General features: G+C 40.6%; 1 protein-coding gene across 8 annotated transcripts in view; it reads left to right on the top strand.

The window, feature by feature from the left end:
• The first annotated feature begins 221 nt into the window (after nucleotides 1-221).
• The window catches only part of TRPM7 (transient receptor potential cation channel subfamily M member 7), a 124,486-nt gene continuing 99,625 nt past the window's right edge, over nucleotides 222-25,082 (top strand). For 7 of the 8 annotated variants that reach the window (XM_036240602.1, XM_036240612.1, XM_036240653.1 and 4 more), the window contains exon 1: nucleotides 222-431. In XM_036240602.1, the coding sequence (XP_036096495.1) occupies nucleotides 429-431 (3 nt within the window). In that variant the 5' untranslated portion in view covers nucleotides 222-428. The remainder of the gene's footprint in view (nucleotides 432-25,082) is intronic. The other variant, XM_036240640.1, reaches the window with a different exon arrangement.

The following is a 25,082-nucleotide window of genomic DNA, read 5'->3' as shown; positions in this document are numbered from 1 at the left end:
ACGCCCCACCCACCCCGGGAAACCCGCGTGGAGGGCGCTGGGGCGCTCCGCTGCAGGGCGTGCGCGCGGCGCGCAGACGAGCGGCCTGGGAGGAGGGAGCGCGCGCCCTTCACGTGACCCGACCGGCGGGCGGCGACGCACACGGCGCGCCTCTCACGTGGTCTGTCTCCAGCCCCGTCGCCGGCGGAGGCGGGCGCGGGCGCGTCCCTGTGGCGGGTCACCCGGAGGAGTTGGTCGCACAATTATGAAAGACTCGGCTTCTGCTGCTAGCGCCGGAGCTGAGTTAGTTCTGAGAAGATTTCCCTGGGCTGTCCTTGTCCGGCGGCCTCAGCTGCCGACTCCAGAGACGCTTCCCGATAGATGGCTACAGGCCGCGGAGGAGGAGGAGGTGGAGTTGCTGCCCTTCCGGAGTCCGCCCCGTGAGGAGAATGGTACTGGCCCGGCGCCGTCGTCGGCGGGGGAATGGCCCTGGGGGTTGTGGGCTGGGGAAGGGTAGGGCTTGGCAGACAGGTGTGTGCGCGGAGCCGCGCTGGTCGGGACGAAGGACCCCGAATTGCCTTGAGACTTCCGGACGTGCCCTGGCCAGACAGGACAGCGGTTCACTCGGGGGTGAGGGGCAGGAAGCAGGTAGCAAATGTGGCGCAACAGCTCGTCGCGGGAGTCCTCAGCGGAGACCCGCGAGGGCCACGCAGGCGGGGGAGGCGCGAGCCGGGGAGCACCTGGCCGGCCGGCCGGGCGGCTGCAGACGCCGCGCGCCGCCTCCGAGCGCCGCATCTCCCGGGAGCGCGGTCCTCCTGGCGCCGGCGGCGGGCAGATAAGCGAGCCAAGGGCTCTGCTCAAGTTCTGCCCGGGGAGGGAGGACGGCGAGGGAACAAAAAAGGGATAGAGGACACGAGCTTGGAGCTGTGCCTCGTGTGCTGCGCAGCGGCTAGCCACAGGTACATTTCCCTTTCGGAGCCAAAGGGGAGGGCTTTGACGACGTTGATGGTAGATTTGGCTTGGGGTGCTCTTGAACAAGAAGTGAGGGTTCTGTGGGGGGTGCTCCTGGAGGAACCGAGGCGATGTGCCGGCTGGATTTTATGTCCACCTACCTCCTCCGTTTTCTTAGAGAAGGGCTGGTCGTGTTTGACACCGAAGGTGCAGAGTGGAGAGGGATGCGGTGCATTGCAGCTTTGGATGGAGCTTTCTTTTTCTTTTTTTTTTTTTTTTTTGGTAAGGTCAGGAATTAATTGGAAGAAGTTCTTTAAAAGAAAGGCATTTAGATCAGAGACTTCAAGAGCGAGGGAGGTATTTCGGGTCAGCACTTGAACGACTCTCCATATGCTGGAGTCGGGCAAGTTTACTTTTCTTTCGAAGCCAATTCAAGTGCTATGCTTTGAATAAAGAGCGCACCTTCCACTCTTTTCCCCGTTCTTTGGTAACGTAACGTAAAAAAACAAAACAGAAAAACCGTCATTTTATCCTTTTCCTAATTTTTAAAAGAATGGTATTTTAAGTCCCTTTACTGTCGCTAAATTTTTTAATTTATTAAATGGATTTTAAGGGAATCTATTTTTGGGGGAAAAGTTGAATCAGTCTTTTTAAAGCATACTACCAACACTGACTTTGAAGAGGTGTGTCTAAATTTCCCTTTTTATGTTTTTAAATACGTTTTTTATTGACTTTAGAGAGAGAGGAAGGGAGAGGGAGAGAGAGATAGAAACATCTATGAGAGAGAGAGACATCAATATCGATCTGTTGCCTCCTACACATCCTCTCCTGGACGTGAGCCCGCAGTCCCACCGGGAATGAAACTGGCAACCTCTTGGTGCATAGGTTGATGCTCAACCTCTGAGCCACACCAGCTGGGCTAAATTTGCCTTTTTAGATGGTAAATAGCCTACATTTGAACATATTCATTCGGTATTTTGAAAAAATTTTTTGCTATGTTAGAAAATGGAAATGAAGATGATTCATCATCTTCAACACCATAGCTTCCTAATGTTTTTAAAAAGCAACCACTTTTCAAATGACTTTGTTTCTACTGACTTTCTACTGAAAGTCTATAATTCCTTAGTTTTACTTCCAGTGCTCTTAAATGCAGCCAGCCTCTTAATATCCTAATTTTGTTTTTTTTTAATATCCTCACCTGAGGACTTTTTTTGCGTTTATCTTCAGACAAAGCTGGAGGGAAAGGGGGGGAAGAGAGAGAGAGAAACATCCATGTGAGAGAGACATATCGACTGGTTGCCACCCACACGGCCCCAAGCAGAGCTGGGGACAAACTGCAACCGCTGGGGACAAACTGCAACCGAGGTACATGCCCTTAGTGGGAACCGAACCCGGGACTGTCTGGTCTGCAGGCCGACGCTCTAACCGCTGAGCCAAACTGGCCAGGGCAGCCTCTTAATATCTTGATATCTACACACTTTGAAATCTAGCCTTCAAAAATTAAGGTGTGGTCTGAGTTTCTCCTGTTTCTGCTGCCTTTCTATTTACTTATGTCCAGTCTTTTAAAAAATAGTAGATGTGCTACCCCAAACAATATGTTTATGTACATAAATTATGCACTGTACTTGGCACATAGTAATAACTCAGTATTGAGTTGTACATGCTATTAGCAATCCTGTTGATTTTACAGGGAAACATTCTCAGTTTAAAATTTGAAATTAAGAACCTGATTTTGTTCTTTACATTGTTTGAGTTGAAATTTCTTTAGTCCAATTAAATTATAGTGAAACCTTAGGATAACTTCAAACTGAGGACCTCCAATAATGATAAAATGTGAGACTCCTCAACTTTTAGGTCAGCACTATGACCTAAAAGTTCACCAGAGTTTGTTATATGTACACTATATAATTCATATTATAAACTCTTATTTAAGGCATTTTCTTCTGGTAATCAGTTTCTTCTTTGACACTAAAAAAAAGGCATGCAAAACTTTTCTCCATTTTAAAAAGCTTTAACATTAATCAGCCAATTGACCAGAGAACAATACAAAACAAAGTACCAAGAAACACTTAAGTTTAAAGCTAGAGTAGAATAAAATTTTGTACAAAATATTTATGCCTACTGGAAATATTTGTGTTATTCATTTGTCAATCACTTATTAGTTTTTAATATATTCCATGTACCATAATAGGCCCTGGAGGGCAAAGATGCGTTAGACAAGTTTCCCACTTTCAAACAGCTTACATGCTAGTTATTTATAAGAGATCTACTGTCATCAATGGAGTATGCATACATTACTTCATAAAATAAACATTTACTACTATGTTGCAGACACTGTGATACGTAATAGTCTTGAAGGACATATCAATAAAAAAAAGAATAGTGTGATACTGTTGCATAGATTTTGTGAAGGTATAGGGGTAATCAGGGAGAAAGGTAAGTCAGATTGCAAAGATTTTGATAGTGGAGGTGAGTCTTCTGGAGTCAGTATAAATTGGAATTAACCTAGCATTGGAAAGGGCATTAAATTGATAGTTTTAGTTTAAGGGAACTGAGCTTTAGAAGAGAAGAGCATTCTTAGTTTATTCTGGGAACTACTGTACAAGTACTGTACTGGCATACCTTGGAGATATTCTGGGTTCAGTGCCAGACCACCATAATAAAGTGAGTATTGCAAGAAAGCAAGTCACAAAGTTTTTGGTTTCTCAGTGCATGTAAGAGTCATGTTTACACTATACTGTTGTCTATTAAGTGTGTAATAGCATTACATCTAAAAAAAATATACATACCTTTACAAAAATAATACGTGTTTATTGATTTTTTTTTTAGGGGGGGGAGAGAGAGAAGTGTCAATGTGAGAAAGAAATATCGATTGGCTGCCTCCTGCATGCCCCCCACTGGATATCAAGCGGGAACCCAGTCATGTGTCCTAACTGGAAATTGAACTGGGACCTCTCAGTCCATGGGATGATGCTCAGTCCACTGAACCACACCAGCTGGGCAACAATGTACATACCTTAATTTAAAAAATACATTATTGCTAAAAATTGCTTACCGTCATCTTAGTTTTTTGCTGGTGAAGGCTCTTACCTTCAATTTGAAAAAAACAAACGAGGCAGTATTTGCAAAGTGCAGTAAAGCAGAGTACAATAAAATGAGATATGCCTGTACATATTTTTGGAGTGAGTGGAGTATGGGATGATATGGAGTACTGAGAGTGCTATAAAGATAAGCAAGGACCAGATTTTTGAGGGCAGTGTATGTCATGCAAGGGAGTTTGGATTTTATTCTGGAGCTGTTGGGGATCCACTTAAGGAAACAATATAGAGGGTTGTTTGGTGTGCTAAAACTGAAAAGAGAGACCCATGAATAGGAGTCTATAGCAAGACTGACCAAAATATTGAGGGCTTGAAATAAAGGAATAGTAGGAAAAAAGAAGGAACAGATTGAGAGTTTTAGGAGATAGAATATTTAGAACTTGAGCCTAGCTGGTGTGGCTCAGTGGTTGAGCATCGACCCATGCACCAAGAGGTTGCCGGTTTGATTCCCAGTCAGGGCACATGCCCAGGTTGTGGGCCCAGTCCCCAGTGGGGGGCATGTAGGAGACAGTCAATCGATGCTCTCTCTCATCAGTGTTTCTTTCTCTTTCCCTCTCCTTTCCTCTCTCTGAAATCAATAAAGAAGAAATATCTTTAAAAAAATATTCAGAACTTGGTTGCATTTGTGGAGTAATGTGTGTGCCTGTGTATGTTGGCAAATGTCAATAAGAACCAGACAGAAAATGAAAACATATAATAATTGAAGTCATTACTTAATATGTGCAAACATAATACTTAAAGGACATACTTAAAATGTGCATTTTAGTTTTTGATTTTTTTTTTATTTTTTATTTTTATCCTCACCCGAGGACATTTTTCCATTTTTTGTTCAGATAGAATGGGGAGAGAGAGAGAGAGAGAGACATCGACGTGAAAGGGACACATCGAGTGGTTGCCACCCTCACGACCCAACCAGGGCCGGGGACAAACTGCAACCAAGGTACATGCCCTTAGTGGGAACCGAACCCTGGTCTCTCTGGACCACAGGCCGACGCTCTACCACTGAGCCAAACTGGCCACGGCAGTTTTTGATTTTTTGATCTTAAGTGAAGATCTGTTGAAGCAAGCACTTGCAAAACTTGTTTGAGAGTAGTCTACTAATTATAGATATTTTTGATCTAGTGCTATGATATTCTTTCTCTTTCTAACATTCTAATACGGAAGATTTTAAACATGCAAAGATAAAATAGTAAAATTAATCACCGTATACTGATAACCAGTTTCCACAATTGGAAACATGTGAATTTTGTTTCTTCTATTATCCTTCCCATTTCCCCTCAGCTGGATACAGTTGACCCCCCTTATCCTCAGGGGATATATTTCAAGACCCCCGCTGGACGCCTAATACTGTAAATAGTACCGAACCCTGTTAGGTTTTTTTTCCTATATTTACCACCTATGATAAAGTTCAATTTATAAAGTAGGCTCAGTAAGAGATAAACAATAATAACTAAAATGAACTAGAACATTATAACAATATACTGTTATAAAAGTTATGTGAATGTGGTCTTTCATAGCCAGTCTGATAACTGAGAGCTACTAAGTGAGTAATGGGTAGATAGCATATACATATGAATATGCTGGACGAAGGGATGATTCACATCCCAGGAGGAATGGAGCAGGACATCGAGAGATTTTAGCATGCTACTAAGAATGGCATGCATTTTAAAACTTATGAATTGTTTATTTTTGGAATTTTCTATTTGATATTTTTGGACCACATTTGACAGTGGATATCTGAAATGAAAGTGAAACTGCAGATAAGAGAATCACCTGTAGCTCTGGCCGGTTTGGCTCTGCGGTTGGAGCATTGGCCTGCGGTCCAGAGAGACCCGGGTTCAGTTCCCGCTAAGGTCGCGTACCTCGGTTGCGGTGTGTCCCCGGCCCTGGTTGGTCTTGCGGTTGGCAGCCACTCGATGTGTCCCTTTCGCGTCGATGTTTCTCTCTCTCTCTCTCTCTCTTCCTCTCTCTCCCTCCCAGTCTGTCTGAACAAAAAATGGGAAAATGTCCTCGGGTGAGGATAAAAAAAAAAAGTTCTTTTTAGAGATACATGCAATGAAGTATTTATAAATGAAATACGTCTGGGATTTGCTTTTGAATTACAGGTGATGCTTTTTTTTTTTAATCCTCACCCGAGGACATTTTTATTTATTTATTATTCAGACAGAGTGGGAGGGAAAGAGAGGAAGAGAGAGAGAAACATTGATGCGAAAGGGACACATCGAGTGGCTGGCTGCCACCCGCACGACCAACCAGGGCCGGGGACACACCACAACCGAGGTACACGACCTTAGCGGGAACCGAACCTGGGTCTCTCTGGACCGCAGGCCGACGCTCCAACTGCAGAGCCAAACCGGCCAGGGCAAAAAGATAAGTACTCTTAACACATCTGCAGTATTGGTAACACACCTAAAAATTAATTATTCCTTAATGTCATTCAACAATTAACATATTTCTACAATTGTCTAATGTTTTTTCAGTTAGGTTGTTGATAAATAAGTCTTTTTTAGTCCTGTCATTTATCATTTATTTAATGAAAAAAATCTAGATTGTTTGCCCTGTAGAAATTTCCACAGTTTGAATTTTGTTGACTGCATCCATACAGTGTCATGTAACGTGTTCTTTTCTCCTCTGTATTTCTTGTTAACTAGTGGTTAATCTAAAAGATTCAGTCAGATTCTAGTTTGATGTTTTGGCAATAATACTTCACAGGTAGTGCTATGTACTTTGTATTGTATCATATTAGAGGCACATGTTGTCTGGTTGTTTGTATTTTATTTCGCTTCTTGTTAATCCTCACCTGAGGATATTTTTCCATTGATTTTTTTTAGATAGAGTGAAAGAGAGGGAGGAAGGGAGGGAGAGAGAAACATCGATATGAGAGACACACACATTGATTGATTGCCTACTACACACGCTCTGACTGGGGCCAGAACAAACTTGCAACCCAGGTATGTGCCCTTACCTGGAAATCAAACCATGATCCTTCAGTGTGCAGACTAGTGCTCTAACCAGAGTGCCACACTGGCCAGAGCCATGATATTTCTAAATAAATGTATGTAATTGGAGCTTTTTGATAATTGTTTTTTATTGTTTTGGACTTCAGATATATAGAAGTTGATAGATCATGATACAGCAGACATGCATGTACCTACTATCCAGCTTGAGAAATAAAAAATTACAGATAAAATTGAAGCCTCCCATGTACCCCATCAAAATCCCTTTCTACTTTCCACTTCTGTAGATGTAACTACTTCAGTCTTTACTGTTCTTTGCATGCTTTTACAGTGTTAACATGTAGAGTATACAGGGTGGAGCAAAAGTAGGTTTACAGTTCATGTGGAAAATAAAACAATAATTAATAAGTAATACAAGAATGCTCATAACTGTGAACCTAGTTTTGCCCCACTATGTATATAATATATGGTGGTTTGGGGTATTTCTAAGTTTTTTTGTTGTTGTTAATCCTCACCTGAGGCGATTTTCCCATTAAATTTCAGATAGAGTGGAAGAGAGGGAGTGGGGAGAGAGAGAGAGAAACATCAGTATGAGAGAGACACATCAGTTGGCTGACTCCACATGGCCCCTGTTGGGGTCAGGGATCAAACCTACAACCCAGGCATTCACCCCTGACCGGAAATAGAACCCACAAGCCTTTGGTCCTCAGATTGGCACTCTAACCACTGAGCCAAACTGGCCAGGGCTCTAAGTTTTATATAGATGGAATTATGTACATCTTTTTATGGACCTTGTTTTTTATTTATTTTATTTATTTTATCCTCACCCGAGGACATTTTTCCTTTTTGTTGTTGTTGTTCAGACAGAGTGAGAGTGAGAGAGAGGAGAGAGGAGAGAGGAGAGAGAGAGAGAGAGAGAGAGAGAGAGAGAAAGAGAAACATCGATGTGAAAGGGACACATCGAGTGGCTGCCACCCACAAGACCCAACCTGGGCCGGGGACAAACTGCAACCGAGGTACGTGCCCTTAGCGGGAACCAAACCTGGGTCTCTCTGGACTGCAGGCCAACGCTCTAACCGCTGAGCCAAACCGGCCAGGGCGACCTTGTTTTTTTTAAATCAACTTTAGGTTTTGGAGATTTATTCATGTTGATACATGTAAGGTCTAGTTCCTCTCTTTTAGTGGCTGTATGCTATTCCATTACATGAATATTGTATATGTTGTCCATTTTACTTTTGTTGGGCATTTGGGTGGTTTCCATTTCTTTACAAATAATGATGTAACATTCCTTTTGTGTGTGTGTGTGTGTGTGTGTGTGTGTGTGTGTGTGTGTTAATCCTCACCTGAGAATAATTTTTCCATTGATTCTTAGAGAGACTGGAAAGAAGGTAGGGAAGGAGAGAGAGAGAGAGAGACAGATAGACAAACACATCTATTGGTTGCGTCCCTGCGTCCCGCATGCGCCCTGCCTGGGGCTGGGGATTGAACCTGCAACCCAGGTATGTGCCCTTGACTAGGAATTGAACCCGAGACCCTTTGGTCTGTGGGCCATTGCGCTAACTACTGAGCAAAATTGGCCTGGGCTAATGCAATATTTTTGTATGTACCAATTTATGTACAAATGTGAGAATTTTTCTAGGATGTTTATATCCAGAAGTAGAATTGCTGGATTATAGGTTAGGTGTATTTTCATCTTTATAGATACTACCCAAGTGTTGACCAAAGTAGTAGTGCGGTTTGCACTCCGAATTGAGGTATAAGAGTTCCCATTTTTATTTAATTTAATTTATTTTTATATCTTTTCTAAAAATTTAATTATTTTTGTTACAGATGTTTCTCCTTTTTCCCCCACTGATACCCCTCCCCCTCCCTTCCCGCCCTGTCCCCAGCTTTGTCCAAGTCCATTGTTCATGCATACATGCATATAAGTTCTGTGGTTTATCTAGCCCCCCTACCCCCTCTTTTGGGGATTGTCAGTCTGTACCCCGCTTCCGCGTCTCTGGGACTACTCCGTTCCTCAGACTGTTATGTTCATTATAATCCACAAATAAGTGAGATCATGTGATATTTGTCTTTCTCTGCTTGGCTTGTTTCACTTAGGATAATACTCTCCAGGTCCCTCCATGTCGTCTCAAAGGATAAGAGATCTTTCTTTCTTACAACTGCATAGTACTCCATTGTGTATATGTACCACAGCTTTTTTAACCATTTGTCGACTGATGGACATTTGGGCTGTTTCCAGATCTTAGCTATTGTAAATAGTGCTGCTATGAACATGGGGTACATATATTCTTTCTGATTGGTGTTTCAGGCTTCTAGGGTATATTCCTAGAAGTGGGATCACTGGGTCAAATGCCAGTTCAATTTTTAATTTTTTGAGGTAACACCATATTGTTTTCCATAGTGGCTGTACCAGTCTGCATTCCCACCAGCAGTGTACTAGAGTCCCCTTTTCTCCACAATCTTGCCAACACGTGTTGTTTGATGACTTGTTGATGGCGGCCATTCTGAAGAGTTCCCGTTTTTAAAACTTCTATGTCAACACTTAGTTGATTAGGTTATTTTATTTTGCCAGACTCATGAATGTGAAGAAGTTACTCATTATTTTAATTTGCATGTCCCTGGCCATGTGATTTTTTACTTTTCTTTTTTTAGATTTCCACTCATTCTTTAATCAAGTAGGGAGAAATCCCCACTTAAAAAAAAATTGTAGCCTGGCTGGTGTCACTCAGTGGATTGAGCATCGTCCTGTGGACTGAGAGGTCTGGGTTCAATCCCCAATCAGGGCACATGCCTGGATTGTGGGCTTGATCCCCAGTAGGGAGCGTGCAGGAGGCAGCTGATCGATGTTTCTCTCTCACTTTGATGTTTCTATCACTTTCTCCCTTCCTCTTTCTCTAAAAATATTAAAAACATTAATTAAAAAAAGATTTTAAAAAAAGTCTCCATCCTTGGCTGATTTGGCTCAGTGGTTAGCGTGTCAGCCTGCTCACCAAAGGGTCTTGGGTTCGATTCCTGGTCAAGGGCATTTACCTGGCTTGCAGGTTCGATCCCCGCCCCCTGTAGGGATAGGGTCATGCGAGAAGCAACCAATCAATGTCTCTCACATCAATGTTTCTCTCTCCCTCCCTCCCTCCATGCCTTCCACTCTAAAAGAATAAATGGGAAAATATCCTTGGGTGAATATTAACAACAAATAATAATTTGCAGTTTGAAGGGCAAAAGAAACAGATAAAAGAGGAAACTTGATATTCACTCCACCCCCATAGGTTTTTCAAACCTGTTATAGCTTGACTAAAATGTTCAGAATGTACAATTTTAAGAGTAGATCTCTTTATACAAAGAAACTGCTGGCGTTAATTAGTGAAGGATTATGGCTAAAAAGTCTGTTCTTCTGAGTCCCAAACATGGTCCAAGAAAGCATATTCTGATTGTCACAACTGACTAGTCAATCCAAGTTCCACTTAAAAAACCCCCCTGCCCTGTTGGCTTTTCATTTCTGTTTCCTTTCCTGAGAATAGGTCAATGTGTGGTCTGGGCTAGAGAGCTCAAAGGCTTATGTCTTTCCCCTAATGTATATCCCTTCCTCCTGGTCCATTAAATTGGTACTTGACGAGCAGAGGTCAAGTGTGGGAGGCTGATATGTGTCAGTCTTTCATGAGACCAATCCTTTCTTGTGGATTCTATCCCATATGCCTTCTCTTATTCTAAGTTGATAAAGTTACTTTTTAAATTTTTTTGGTAGAAGATTTAAAGTTTTGCTTTTACATTTGACTTTAATCCATATAGTATTTGTATTAGGATTTAGTGTGACAGTTCAAATACATATAGTATATTTTATGTTTTCTGCTGATTGGCATTAATCTTTCCATCTTACACCAAGTTCCCTTAAATGCATGTTTGTGTGTTTAAGCAATTTATTCCTTTATTCTCTTTGTCTTCTCCTGTGTCAGTACATTTACTTGGATTTTATAGAAATCTTGGTGTCTAGGTAAAATTTTTTGACTTAGCATAAGAAGTTTAAAGTGTTTGATTTTTTTTTTCTTTTTGCCAATATACTTTTTTATTCTAAAGAGATGAGCTTTGATCCCATTTCATTTTACTAATAATTCTTTATGTTGAAGTGAATTATTCTAGATAAGATTTTCTCTAGAATACCTGAGGAAAAAAACTACTATCTGGTCATTTTTTAGACTAAGTGTACCTACTCTTCAATTATATAGTATCTTAGACTCCATGGTGTGGTATGATGGCCATTGCTCACACTTCTCTTTATCCTATTTTCTATCCCACAAATCTGATACCATATTGGGCTTTTGAGTATGGGTCACATTTTCCTGTTTCTTAATCTAGTAATTTTGGATTGTACCATAAACATAGTGAATATTATCTTGTAGAGACTCTGGGTTCTGTGATAGTCCTCTGAAACTATTGTGTTTTTTTTTAAGTAGTTGTTATGGACTCAATAGTTGTGTCATGCCCCCCAAATTAAGTGTTGTCCCCCCAGAATTAACCCCCAGTGTGATGGTATTTGGAGATGGGGCCTTTGGAAGGTAATTATGGTTAGATGAGGTCTTATAAGAAAAGACACCAGAAAATTTGCATTCTCTCTCTCTCTACCATGTGAGGGACACAAGTGAAAGGACAACTGTCTGCAACCCAAGGAGAGCACTCACCAGACACCATCCCTGCTGGCACCTTGATCTTGGGTTCTAGTCTTTGTGGGACGATGAATTTTGGTTGTTTATGCCAACCAGTCTTGTGGTATTTGTTATGGCAGTCCAAACAGAATAAGATAGTAGTTGATTTACTTGACTGTACTCTTAATTCCAAACTGTCTCCTTTAGAGGGCAGCAAAAATATCTGTTCAGTTTTTTTGTTGTTGTTAATCCTCACCTGAGGATATTTTTTCCATTGATTCTTAGAGTGGGAGAGAGGGAGGGAGAGAGAGAAAGAAACAGACAAAGATGTGAGAGAGATATTGATTGGTCGCCTCCTGCATGAGTCTCAGCTGGGAGATTTAACCGATTGGAAGTTCTAACCGCGACCCTTCCATGCTTGGGCCAATGCTCTAACCACTAAGTGACACCGGCCAGGGCAGTTGTTTTATTCTTAATTGGGCTGGTTGGAGTCTGCCTCATATATATGCACTTCATGGGTCAGCCAAAGATTTGAGGAGTTAATATGCAGTATTTAGGGCACCTTTCCTGTGACTGTCTTTTTTGCAGGATTTTTCCTACCACATTCCAGTTGCTGTTGTCACCTTATACTTGGTATTCTGATTCTTCAAGCCAGTAAGACTGGGATTTCTATTGGAGTTTTGCTGCTCAGTAGGTGTGGAGTGGGACCTGTCTTCATGCAGAAAAACTAAAAAAATGAGGGACTCACTTTGTGCTGTTCCTTTTTTCAGGTATAGACCCCATCCAATTGCTGCCTTCTTTTGGTGGTTCTCAGTGCCACGAAGTAGTCATTTTTAAAATTTTATTTTGTCCAGAGTTTATGGTTGTCAGTAGGAAGCTTAGTCCCATAGAACCTTCATAAATGGATACTTCTTTCTAAAATTAATATAGAATCATAGAGTGTATTTAGTTGTAAAAATATATTCATTTCCACATGTTACTCTGAAGTAGAATTTTTAAGCAATTAAAAATTTTTCCCATCAGCATCTAGGCAGGAAGGGTGTGCTGGTACTGATTTGTATGGAGAGTAGTAGGATGTAGTTAGAGGTTTTATTTATAACGTATGTGTGCCTATTCCTGGTAGACAGATAGCAAGAATTTATAATTTATGTAATTGTGAGGCATTGTTGAGATTTGACTATGTCCTGCCAGTTGTTGTTCTGAAACACCTAACATGTATTATTTTGTTTAATCTTGAGAGCAACATTTGTAAATAGGTACTATTATTCTAGTTTACAGGTAAATAAACACATTCAGAAATTTACTTAAGGTTGCATAAATACTAACAACAGAGCTAGAATTCTAATTCGGGTTAATCTGACTCCAGTATCTTAACCACCAAAGTTAACTAAGTGATCTTCAAGTTTCCTTCTTGTGCTAACATTCTGTGATTATAGTCAGTTTTTACTTCACCTAGAACATTTACATTTAGAAATTTTCAGATTTGTGTTTGTAGTTTGCCATCTCTTGGTTGTATTTGGTAATGCAGCCTAGCAAATGGAGAAGTGTAAATTTAGGAATTTTTATGTGTATTTATAATCCAGGGTACATTTGATTGGATAATTGATAGTAGAGCATAAACTCAGAAAATCAAAAATTATAGAAACCTATCATTTTGAAGTATTTACAACTCTAGCTGGGGTATGTGACTATCAGGTACCTGAAGCCAATACCTAATGTAATAAATGAAGGCTGTAAATAACAAGAATGCTGTGCATGGGGAGAATATATTTACATTTGGTGGTTACATGAACAAAGTGAGAGACTGTAAGCCCGTGAAATAAACAAAATTAGTGAATAATTAAGGATTAGGAGAAGCTGTAGGAGATAATCTTGAAACATGCTAATGTCATTGTATGTCCTTATAGGCACAACATTTGTTTAAAATTTGTGAGCATCGGAGTGACATGATTTAAGTGACTTTAGCAATGTGACTTTTTTTGTTAAAGTTTTGGGTGGATTTTTCAATTAAAACTACTATGGAAGGTTCGAGGTTATAAAAAGATAGTACTAGCTGTTTGTTTATAACAAGAATGACAAAATGAAACTAACCTATGAGCAAGATTTGTTCTAGGTTCTGAAATTCAACAACATCCATGTTTTGAGTAGTTTTATATTTTATCATAGAATACTGATAAAAATGAGTACAAAAAATGACTAAAGTGTCTTAGGTTGGCAGTTGGAAAAAACTGTTATTTCTGGAAAAAAGCTAGATGTATATACCCAAACACTAATTTTTTGCTCAGTGATGTTTAGGTTTTATGGTTACATCCATGAAGCTTATTTAAATGCTTTTTCTATCGCAAATCTTGCAGGAAAAATAACTATTAATGTACACTCAATACTCTTTAGTCTGCCCTTCGCACCCCCTCCCCCCATTGAAAAGCAACTCTTAATACAAGGTTTTACTGGGATTGTAGAACTGGGTAGAAGGGGCATTAGTGCCCAAGAAACAGTATAACGGAAGAATTTGAGGGGCTTGGCAAGTACTTGTTGAATTGAATTGACTCAGTGGTAAAGGGAAGGACCCATGCTTTTATGGGATTTAGAACATGGGTTGGCAGACTATGCCATGTGGGCCAAATCTGGCCAAGGCCTTGAGCTAAAAACAGTTCTTACCTTTATTTTTTTAAGGTTTAAAAAACAGAGCAGCCCGGCCAGTGTGGTTTAGTGGATTGAGTGTCATCCCATGCACTGAGAGGTCCCAGTTCGATTCTCAGGGTCAGGGCATGTGCCCAAGTTTCAGGCTCGATCCCTGGTGGGGGGTGTGCAGAAGGCAGCCGATCGATGTTTCTCTCACATCGGTGTTTCTATCTCTAAAAAAAGAAAAATTAATAAAAACATTTTAAAAAATAAAAAACAGAACAAAGAATATGTAACAGGGACAACATGTAGTCCAGAAATCCTAAAGAAATTACTACCTGGTCCTTTATAGAAAAAATTTGCTGAATACCCTTTTAGAGTATAGCCATACTTCTCTTAAGACATGGGGATATTTAAGGAAGTATTAGTGTAAGGGGAAAGGTGTTCATTTGGGCCTCAATAAGTTGCACAAGTTTTTGGGAATAATTATAGAGGTGAATTTGAAGGAAAGATGAGAAACCAAGCAGATATTAATGATCAATCTGTAGTGTATTTTTATTATTATTATTATTTTGTTAATCCTCATCCAAGGATATTTTTCCATTGATTTTTAGAGAGGGTGGAAGGGAGAGAGGGAGGGTGAGAACGTGAGAGAGAAACATCGATGTGAGCGAGACACATCAGTTAGTTGCCTCCCTTGCTGGGAATCAAACCCACAACCCTTCTGTTTGAGGGCCAACGCTCTAACCATTGTGTAACACCAGCCAGGGCTGCAGTGTTTATTTTTTATAAGGCATTGTGGTAAACTAAAGAATTTGGAAATTACCTGTTGTATTAGTTTCTTTTTTTAATTCTTTTTTTCCTTTTTATTGAATTTATTAGAGTGACGTTGGTTAACAAAATTATATAGGTTTCAAGTGCAAAATTCTACAACACATCATCTGTTCACCACCCCAAGTCATGTATTCATTTCTTTTCAAGTCCTTGCCCCAATTGCCCCTCCCCAAAGAACAGTCGTGACTGTAGTTAACTTTTACTTTTACTTGTCTCCCTGCCAGATAAACCAGTTCTTAAAGAGAACTCTGATAATTTATGTTAAATGCTATCTGGGATTTATTTTTCTTCTATATATCTCTCTCTCAAATAAAAATGTCAATGAAAGTATTTTTGTTTGCATTTTATAGGAAGGAATAAGCTGTGAAAAGTATATTTCTGTGATTCATTTTTACGAATATTTCCATTAATAAATATCCACAGTTTTTCAAGCCAGCATTTGGATTTAACTGAGGTAGAGGAGTCATTTTGAAACCTATTGATCTATAATTCCTCCACCCCTATCTTCACCCTGATTTGATTAATCATAGAGTTACTTCAGGCAGGCTATTGATGAGGAGCTGAATAGAAGAAAGAAAAGGGGAAATGCCAATACTGCTTAGCAGTAGTTAGTAATTAAAAATATCTTTTAGGAGAGGTGGTTAACCCCTCTGTTCTTTTTGTGGTTTTCCATGTTCAGAAAATTTTTATATCGAGTGATCACAGAGGAATTTCTCTTTGGAAAGTAATTAATCTGTTTCTATTTATAGATTTCAAAGAAAAGTGGCGTATTTAAAGCATATGAAGTGATTTTTTAAAACTCATATCTAAGTTTCACTTAATATATTAGTAGAGGCTTTGGAGCCAGGGCAGACTAATAGTTGTGTGACTTTGGGCATTTCTCTAACTACCACACCTAAGTCTCTGCATCTGTAATGTGGGAATACTAATAGTACCCAATTCATATGAATATAGAATAACTTGATGCATATAAAACATTTAGAACACTGTATCTGCTAAAGTTATCTCATGTCATAATGCACTTTGGACAAAGAGTTTACAGAAGATGCAATGTCAACTGTATACAAACACACACACACACATATATATATTTGTAAATTTTATTTATTGATTTCGGAGATAGAGGAAGGGAGGGGGAAGGGAAGAAAGTAGGATGGGAGAGAGAGGGAGAGAGGAAGGGAGGGAGAGAAACATGGATTTGTTCCACCTATTTATACATTCATTGGTTGCTTCTTATATGTGCCCTGACCAGGGATGGAACTCGCAACCTCGGCGTGTTGAGATGATGCTCCAACAAACACCCCACCATGGCTCACCTATTAGACAATATATTTTATGTGACATGTGGGTAAATTATATGTGGATTGTGAAACTAAGTATCTAGTAATAGGGAAGTCATAGTGTTGAGTTTCCCTGTGTGTGTAGTGACTCCTGTAATTGTGCATATCCCTTGTGGGGGCTTTGGAAGCTGTGTCTATGAGGTTGTAATGAGGGATATTGGCTTTTGAGGGGCATGAGGTAAGGGCAGCAGATCCTGTACCTTCTCAATGTGTATCTTGTCTCGTTGTACTTGAGCTCTCTGGTTGATCCCAGGAACTCCCTTGTTGGCAATCCCTGATCTGTTTTCCTAAAACGCTGGTGCCGAGTGTGTCCCATGGTATTACGAGATTCTTTATCTCTAGGTGAGCCAAAGAAGAACCCCTGGGTGGGCTTTGTACTCCTTTGACCTTCATTTGTTGTACAAAGCAATTTATAACCAGCCACTATCTTTAGGCAATTTACATTTGAAAACATATGCCTCAAGGTATTTTATAAGTATAAACTTGTAGCTATAATAGAAGATCATTTCTGAAATGTTCTACCTCAAATCTAGCCTAAATTAACTGTATTTTGAGTTTTTTCTTGTCTTCATATTGTTAAGTTCTATTAATACATATTTAGATTCGGATTTTTTTTTTTTTTTTTTTTTTAATCTTGCTAATTGGGTTTTCAGAATCTGTGGACTGGAGTTTTTCATCGTTCTTGGAAATTTTGAGAGAGAGAGAGAGAGAAACATCTATGTGAAAGAGATACATCAGTTGGTTGCCTCCCGCACGACCCCAACTGGGCCAGGGATTGTGAACCTGCAACCCAGGTGCATGCCCTGGACCAGGAATCAAACCCTTGACCCTTTGGTCTGAGGGCAGAAGCTCTAACCCCTGAGCCAAACCAGCCAGGGCCAGTTCTTTGTAATTTTCATCATCTCTTTAAACATTGCCTCTGCCCATGATTTCTCCTTTCACCTTCTGGAACTCTGATTATACATTTCACCTCCTCATTCTGTTTTACATGCCTAGCAACCCTCCCCTGCCTTTTAAACAAACTTATTGTGAAATAATGCATATACTTTAAAATTTGCCCTTAGTAAGTGTACAGATTTGATGGGTTTTATAGTTTTATAGTCACCACAGTCTAGTTTTATGTTTTAATTTATTTAAAATATATATTTTTATTGATTTCTATAGAGTGAGGAAGGGAGAGGGAGAGAGAGAAACACCGATTGGCTGTGTCGTGCATGCCCCCTATGTGGGATTGAGTCCCAAACCCAGGCATGTGCCCTGACCAGGAATTGAACCAGCAACCTCTCGGTCAAAAGGGTGACGATGGCCCTGGCCAGTTTGGCTCAGCGGTTAGAGTGTTGGCCTGCGGTCCAGAGAGACCCGGGTTCGGTTCCCGCTAAGGGCATGTACCTCGGTTGCAGTTTGTCCCCGGCCCTGGTTGGTCGTGCGGGTGGCAGCCATTCGATGTGTCCCTTTCACATCGATGTTTCTCTCTCTCTCTCTCTCTCTTCCTCTCTCTCCCTCCCACTCTATCTGTACAAAAAATAGAAAAGTGTCCTCGGGTGAGGATAAAAACAAAACAAAAGGGTGACAATGTACCAACTGAGCTACACTGGCCAGGGCACAACAGTCCAGTTTTAGAAAAGCTTCAGTTACCTCACAGAGTTTCCATGTGCTTTCATGTATTTGCAATTTATCCCTGCTCTCATTTTTTTTTTTCTTTATTGATTTTTAGAGGGGAGAGGGAGAGAGAGATAGAAACATCGATAAGAGAGAACATCAATTGGCCACCTCCTGCATGCCCCCCACTGGGAATCTGGCCCACAACCTGGGCATGTACCCTGACCGGGAATTGAACCTGCGACCTCTTGGTACATGGGTTGACACTTAACTACTGAGCCACACTGGCTGGGCTCCCTGTTCTTATTTTTAACCCTAGGCAATTACTCAACTTACTCTTATGTAGCTTTACCTTTTCTAGAAATTGTATTTAAGTGGAATTACATGCCTGGCTTTTTCCATTTAGCATAGTGTTTTTAGGTCCAGCAATATTGCATGTTGTCCTTAGCTTGTCCCTCTTTATTGCTAAGTAGTGTACCATTGTATGGATATTTCATATGAATAATGTTTCAGTGAGCATTCACATACAAATATTTGTGTGGACATGTTTTCATTTTTCATGGGAAGTTACTTAGGAGTTTGTCATGTAAGTTTAACATAAACATAAGTTTATGTTTAACTTATTAGTAAACAACCAAACTTTTCCTTCCTAAGTATTTATGCCATTCTACATTCCTACTAGGAAAGTATGAGAGTTCCAAACAGTTGATACATTCTTGTTAATACTTGATATTGTAAGCCTTTGATTATAGCTTTTCTAGTAGTTGTGAAACAGGATCTCATTGTGGTTTTAAATATGTATTTCCCTAATGACCAATGAAATTGAATATCTTCTTATATGCTTATTTGGTAAAAGAAGCATATCCACTTTGGTGAAATGTCTCTCCATGTCTCCTGTCCATCTGTTGGATTATTGTGGGGTGTTTTTGCTTTTTGAGAGTTCTTTGTATTGTCTGGACATTAAGTCCTATATCAATATATGTTGTTGGGTGAGTGTTCTTTAAATTCCATCAGGTAAAATTGGCTGATAGTGTTGTTTAATTCTGATTTTCTGCTTAATTGTCCTATGAAGAGGAGGAGAAAAAAATAGGATGTACATTGTACACAGTTGTAGTTCATAGCATTTACTCCCATATATTCCCAAATCCTCCCTGTTGGGGAGGAGGAAACTTTGCTCTATCCTCAAGATTCTTTTGAGGCGTCTGATAATGAAATTCACATGAAACAGATTAACAAGAGAAAATAACCAAATTTAGCCCTGGCTGGTTTGGCTCAGCGGTTAGAGCGTTGGCCTGCGGTCCTGAGAGACCCGGGTTCGGTTCCCGCTAGGGGCATGTACCTCGGTTGCAGTTTGTCCCCGGCCCTGGTCGGTTGTGCGGGTGGCAGCCACTCGATGTGTTCCTTTCACATCGATGTTTCTCTCTCTCTCTGTTCCTCTTTCTCCCTCCCACTCTACCTGAACAAAAAATGGAAAAATGTCCTCGGGTGAGGGAAAAAAAAAAAAAAGATTAAAAAAAGAAAAGAAAATAACCAAATTTAATAATATATCTGCATGGGAATCCAACATACATGAGAGGTTCAAAGACAGAAAGGGAAATGGTGCTGGGAAAATTGGACAGCTACTTACCGAAAAATGAAACTAGACCATCAACTTACACCCTACACCAAAATAAACTCAAAATGGATAAAAGACTTAAATGTAACTCATGAATCCATAAAAATCCTAGAGGAGACTGTGGGCAACAAAATCTCAGACATCATACGCAGCAGAATTTTTACTGACACATCACCTAAGGCAATAGAAACAAAGGAGAAAATGAACACATGGGACTACATCAAACTCAAAAGCTTCTGCACAGCGAAAGATACAGTGGGTAGCCTTTCCGTTTTGATGATTGTATCTTTCGCTGTGCAGACACCTCTCCAAACAGGACATACAAATGGTTAAGAGACATATGAAGAAATGTTCATCATCACTAATCATCAGAGAGATGCAAATCAAAACAACAATGAGGTATCACCTCACACCTGTCAGAATGGCCGCCATCAACAAATCATCAAACAACAAGTGTTGTCAAGGGTGTGGAGAAAAGGGGACTCTAGTACACTGCTGGTGGGAATGCAGACTGGTGCAGCCACTATGGAAAACAATATGGTGTCATCTCAAAAAATTAAAAATTGATCTTCCATTTGACCCAGTGATCCCACTTCTAGGAATATACCCTAAGAAGCATAAAACACCAATAAGAAAGAATATATGTACCCCCATCTTTGTAGCAGCACTATTTACAATCGCTAAGATCTGGAAACAGCCCAAGTGCCCATCAGTAGACGAATGGATCAAAAAGCTGTGGTACATATACACAATGGAGTACTACACAGCGGTAAGAAAGAAAGATCTCTTATCCTTTGAGACTACATGGAGGGACCTGGAAAGTATCATCCTAAGTGAAACAAGCCAAACAGAGAAAGACAAATTTCATATGATCTCACTGATTTGTGGAATATAATGAACATAACAGTTTGAGGAATGGGGTAGTCCCAGAGACGCGGAAGCGGGGTACACACTGACAATCCCCTAAGGAGTGGGGAGGTGGGGGAGGGATGAACCACAGAATTTATATGCATGTATGCATGAACAGTGGACATGGACAACAAACTCGGGAAAGGGGAGGGAGGGGGAGGGGGGAATCAGTGGGAGAAAAAAGGAGAATCATCTGTAACAAAAATTAAAAAAAAAAAAAAAAGAAAGGGAAAAAGAGGTATATATGACATTCTGAATTAAGGATGAGGTAAGGATGCTTTGGGGCATCAGGGGAGGAAGGTTATTCACAGGATAAGAGCAAATGTTTAATAATTAGAGTTTGCCCTGCCCTATAGATAGGTCATAAAATATTTCTGTTGCTAACTCTTTATGGGCAAGGATCCTAATTTAAATTCTTTAGGGGAGAGGTAAAAGTTTCTTGTGAGCCGGCAGGGTCTTAATTGCCTTCAGCTCAAAATAATTCATGTGCTAAAGTAAGTGGCACATTTTGGAAAGGCCTGTTCTGAATCCCTACATCATTAAACTTCTTCCTTTTTTGTCAATTAGTAGTTGTTTAACAGAGCTCCTTAATGAGTTCCACTCTTTTTTTTTTTCCAAAAACTCCCAGATATATATATATATTTTTTATCCTCACCCAAGGACATTTTTCCATTTTTTGTTCAGACAGAGTGGGAGGGAGAGAGAGGAAGAGAGAGAGAGAGAGAAACATTGACGTGAAAGGGACACTTCAAGTGGCTGCCACCTGCACAACCAACCAGGGCGGGGGACAAACTGCAACCAAGGTACGTGCCCTTAGCAGGTACCGAACCCAGGCCTCTCTGGACTGCAGGCCGACACTCTAACCACTGATCCAAACCAGCCAGGGCCAAGATATTTTTTTATATTGATTTTTAGAGAGAGAGAGAGAAACATCGATCAGTTGCCTCCTATATGTACCCCAACCAGGGATTAAAACCACAACCTAGGTAAGTGCCCCAACCAGAAATCGAACCCGCAAATTTTTGGTGTACAGGATTACCCTTCAACTAGTTGAACCACACAGCCAGGGCTCTACTGTATTTTTCTTTTTTTTTTAATCCTCACCCAAGGATATTTTTTCATTTATCTTCAAATAAAGTGGGAGGGAGTGAGGGAGAGAGAGAGAAAGAGAGAAAAACATTGATGTGAAAGAGACACATTGATTGGCTGCCTCCCGCACAACCCCGACCAGGGCTGGGGACTTTACTGAAACCGAGGTATATGTCCTTGACCAGAATTAAACCCATGACTGTGGTCAATAGGCCAATACTGTAACCGCTGACCAAACTGGCCAGGGCTCCACTGTATTTTTTTTTTTTTTATCCTCACCCGAGGACATTTTCCCATTTTTTTGTTCAGGTAGAGTGGGAGGGAGAGAGAGGAACAGAGAAAGAGAGAAACATCGATGTGAAAGGAACACATCGAGTGGCTGCCACCCACACAACCGACCAGGGCCGGGGACAAACTGCAACCGAGGCACGCGCCCTTAGCGGGAACCAAACCCGGGTCTCTCAGGACCGCAGGTCGACGCTCTAACCGCTGAGCCAAACCGGCCAGGGCTCCACTGTATTTTTAATTAACACATTTGTCATGCTATGTGTTCACCTTTTGTCTGTCTTTCATTTATATTGTAGGCTTTTGATGTATACTGATAAACTACAAATGATTTAATCAAATGCAAACTTTATATAGTTGATACTAGAGCAATCTGAGTGCTTCTCAATGCATCTATATTTCCATTATTTCATCAGGTTATTTGAATACTTTAAATATCTAGCTGTAGTATCTGACTTTGGTGCACTTCATTACCATAGCATGGGGCTAAGCTGTGGTCTTTGCCATTGTTTTCCAACAGGGAGAAATTCCAAATAAATCTTTGTCACATTTTATACTATCTGTGTCTGGATTTCATTAAGTAATGAACAACTAGTAAACATATAGCAAGTGCAATAATTAATCTGCCTTTTTGCAAATGAGTTCTGATTTTTCTGAAAGAGAGAACCAACCTTTTAAACAACAGGTCACAGGCCCAGCCAGTGTCACTCAGTGGTTGAGCATCGATCCATGGACCGGTTCAATTCCCGGTCAGGGCACATGACCAGGTTTTGGGCTCGATCACCAGTAGGGGTTATGCAGGATGCAGCCAATTGGTGTTTCTGTCTCTCTCTCCCTCTCCCTTCCTCTCTATAAATAAATAAAAACATATTAAAAAACAAACAACTAAATGACAGGTCACAATATAATTTCAGTGCCAACCCCTAAGTCCTGTGTTTTTTAATACACATAAGGAAAATTTCATGAGTTTAAAGCAATAAGTTAAGTTGGTTTTGGTAGAAATTCAACCTCATATAAAGTCACAAGCAGAAGTCACATGAATATATGTCTTTTCAGTTCCAGATGCTCTGCCTATCTTCAATGTATGGTTGTGGAGTCGGAGAAGGAGCCAGGATAGGAATAATATACTAGCAGTTTAACTGACATGGCCAGAGCTTGGAGTTCTCAGGATAATGCTCTAAATATGATACTGGGGATGGTTCTCTTGCTCTATAGTTGCATAAGGGACTAGGGTGCATATGGGTGGCAATTTTTTTTTAAAGATTTATCTTTATTGTTGAAAGTATTATAGATGTCCCCCCTTTTTCGTCCATTCACACCCCTACCCAGTCACCACAGTATTGTCTGTGTCTATTGGTTACACATATATGCATATAAATTCTTCAGTTTATCTCTTCCCACCCCCTTCCCCCTTTCCTCTGACAACCAATTTGTACTTCTTAATCCCTTCACCTTTTTCACCCATCCCCCCAACTCTCCTCCTATCTGGCAACCAACAGAAAGTTCTCTATATCTATGAGTCTGTTTCTGTTCTGCTTGTTCATTTTGTAGATTCGATTGTTGATATGTATTTTTTGCCATTTTATTCACATTTTTGATCTTCAAGAAGATCCTTCAACATTTCATATACTGGTTTGGTGGTTTAGCTTTTTCTTGTCTGGGAAACTCTATATGTCCATCAGTTCTAAATGATAGCTTTGCAGGATAGTTTAATCTTGATTGTAGGTCCTTGCTTTTCATCACTTTGAATATTTCTTGCCACTCCCTTCTGGCCTGCAAAGTTTCTTTTGAGAAATCAGCTGACAGTCTAATGGGAGCTCCCTTGTAGCTAACTAACTGCTTTTCTCTTGCTGCTTTTAAGAATCTCTGTCTTTAACTTTTGGCGTTTTAATTATGATGTGTCTTGGTGTAGGCCTCTTTGGGTTCATCTTGTTTGGGACTCTATGTGCTTCCTGAACTTGTATGTCTGTTTCTTTTCACCAAGTTAGGGAAGTTTTCTGTCATATTTTTTAAAATATGTTTTCAATTTCTTTCTTCTCCTTCTGGCACCCCCATGATGTGAATTTTGGTATGCTTGAAGTTGTCCTAGAGGCTCCTTATTTTTTTCTTTTTTTTTTTGCTGTTCTGATTGGGTGTTTTTTGCTTCCTTAGATCCAAATTGATGGTTTGCTTCTCAGCTTCAACTACTGTACTATTGATTTCCTGTAAATTATTCTTTATTTCAGTTAGTGCAGCCTTCATTTCTGGTTGGTCCTTTTTTATGTTGTTGATGTTCTAAGTTCTTTGGAGTTCTCCTTAAGTTCCTTGATGTTCTCATTAAGATCCATGAGCATCCTTATAACTAGTGTTTTGAACTCTGCATCTGTTAGATTGCTTATCTTCATTTTTGTTTAGTTGTTTTCGTGGAGTTTTGTTCTTTCATTTAGGACATGTTTCTTGTCTCCTCATTTTGGCTGTTTCCCTGTGTTTGTTTCTATGTATTAAGTAGAGTTGCTACTTCTCCTAGGCTTCGTAGGTTGCCTATTTTTGTAGGTGTCCTGTAGGATCCAGTGGCACAGCCTCCCTGATCATCCCAGCTGGGCCCTCGAGGTGCACCCCACATGTGGACTGTATACCCTTCATTTGTAATTGAGTCTTGATTGCTGTTGGCATGTCAGTGGGAGGGATTTACCGAAGCTGATCAAGTGTGTAAGAACTGGCTGTACCCACTGACCACTGGCCTCTGACTACCTTGGAGGATCAGTTGTGCAGGGGCCCACCACACAGAGCAAGACTTACTTCATCAGGGTACTGGTACCCACTGAGTCCACTCATTGAGTATGTCACTTGTGGAGGTGCTTGGATGGTGGTGCTTTGCAGTGTTCTGAAGCTATCCACTGGATGTGCTGGCTCTGGGGCAAGGTCAGCCACTGCCTGTGTTCTATCCAGGGCCACCCAGTATAAGCTACAAAGTGATCTGCCCATGGCTGCTTCTCGTGCTGGGCTTGGAGGTGCCCAGGAAAAGCCAAGTTTTGAACCAAGGCTGGCTGCTTCTAGTGCCAGACCTGGGGCCACTTAACAAGAGGTATAGGGCTTGCTGAGATCAGATACTGCTTGTTTGAGAGATTTTAGGAAGATCTGAAGCAGGATCCAAACAGGCCAATCCTTTGGTTTTGGAAACACCT

The sequence above is a fragment of the Molossus molossus genome, unplaced genomic scaffold, assembly GCF_014108415.1.
Source record: "Molossus molossus isolate mMolMol1 unplaced genomic scaffold, mMolMol1.p scaffold_m16_p_1, whole genome shotgun sequence".
In the NCBI taxonomy this organism is placed as follows: Eukaryota; Metazoa; Chordata; class Mammalia; order Chiroptera; family Molossidae; genus Molossus; species Molossus molossus.
This window is presented reverse-complemented; position numbering and strand designations above follow the sequence as displayed.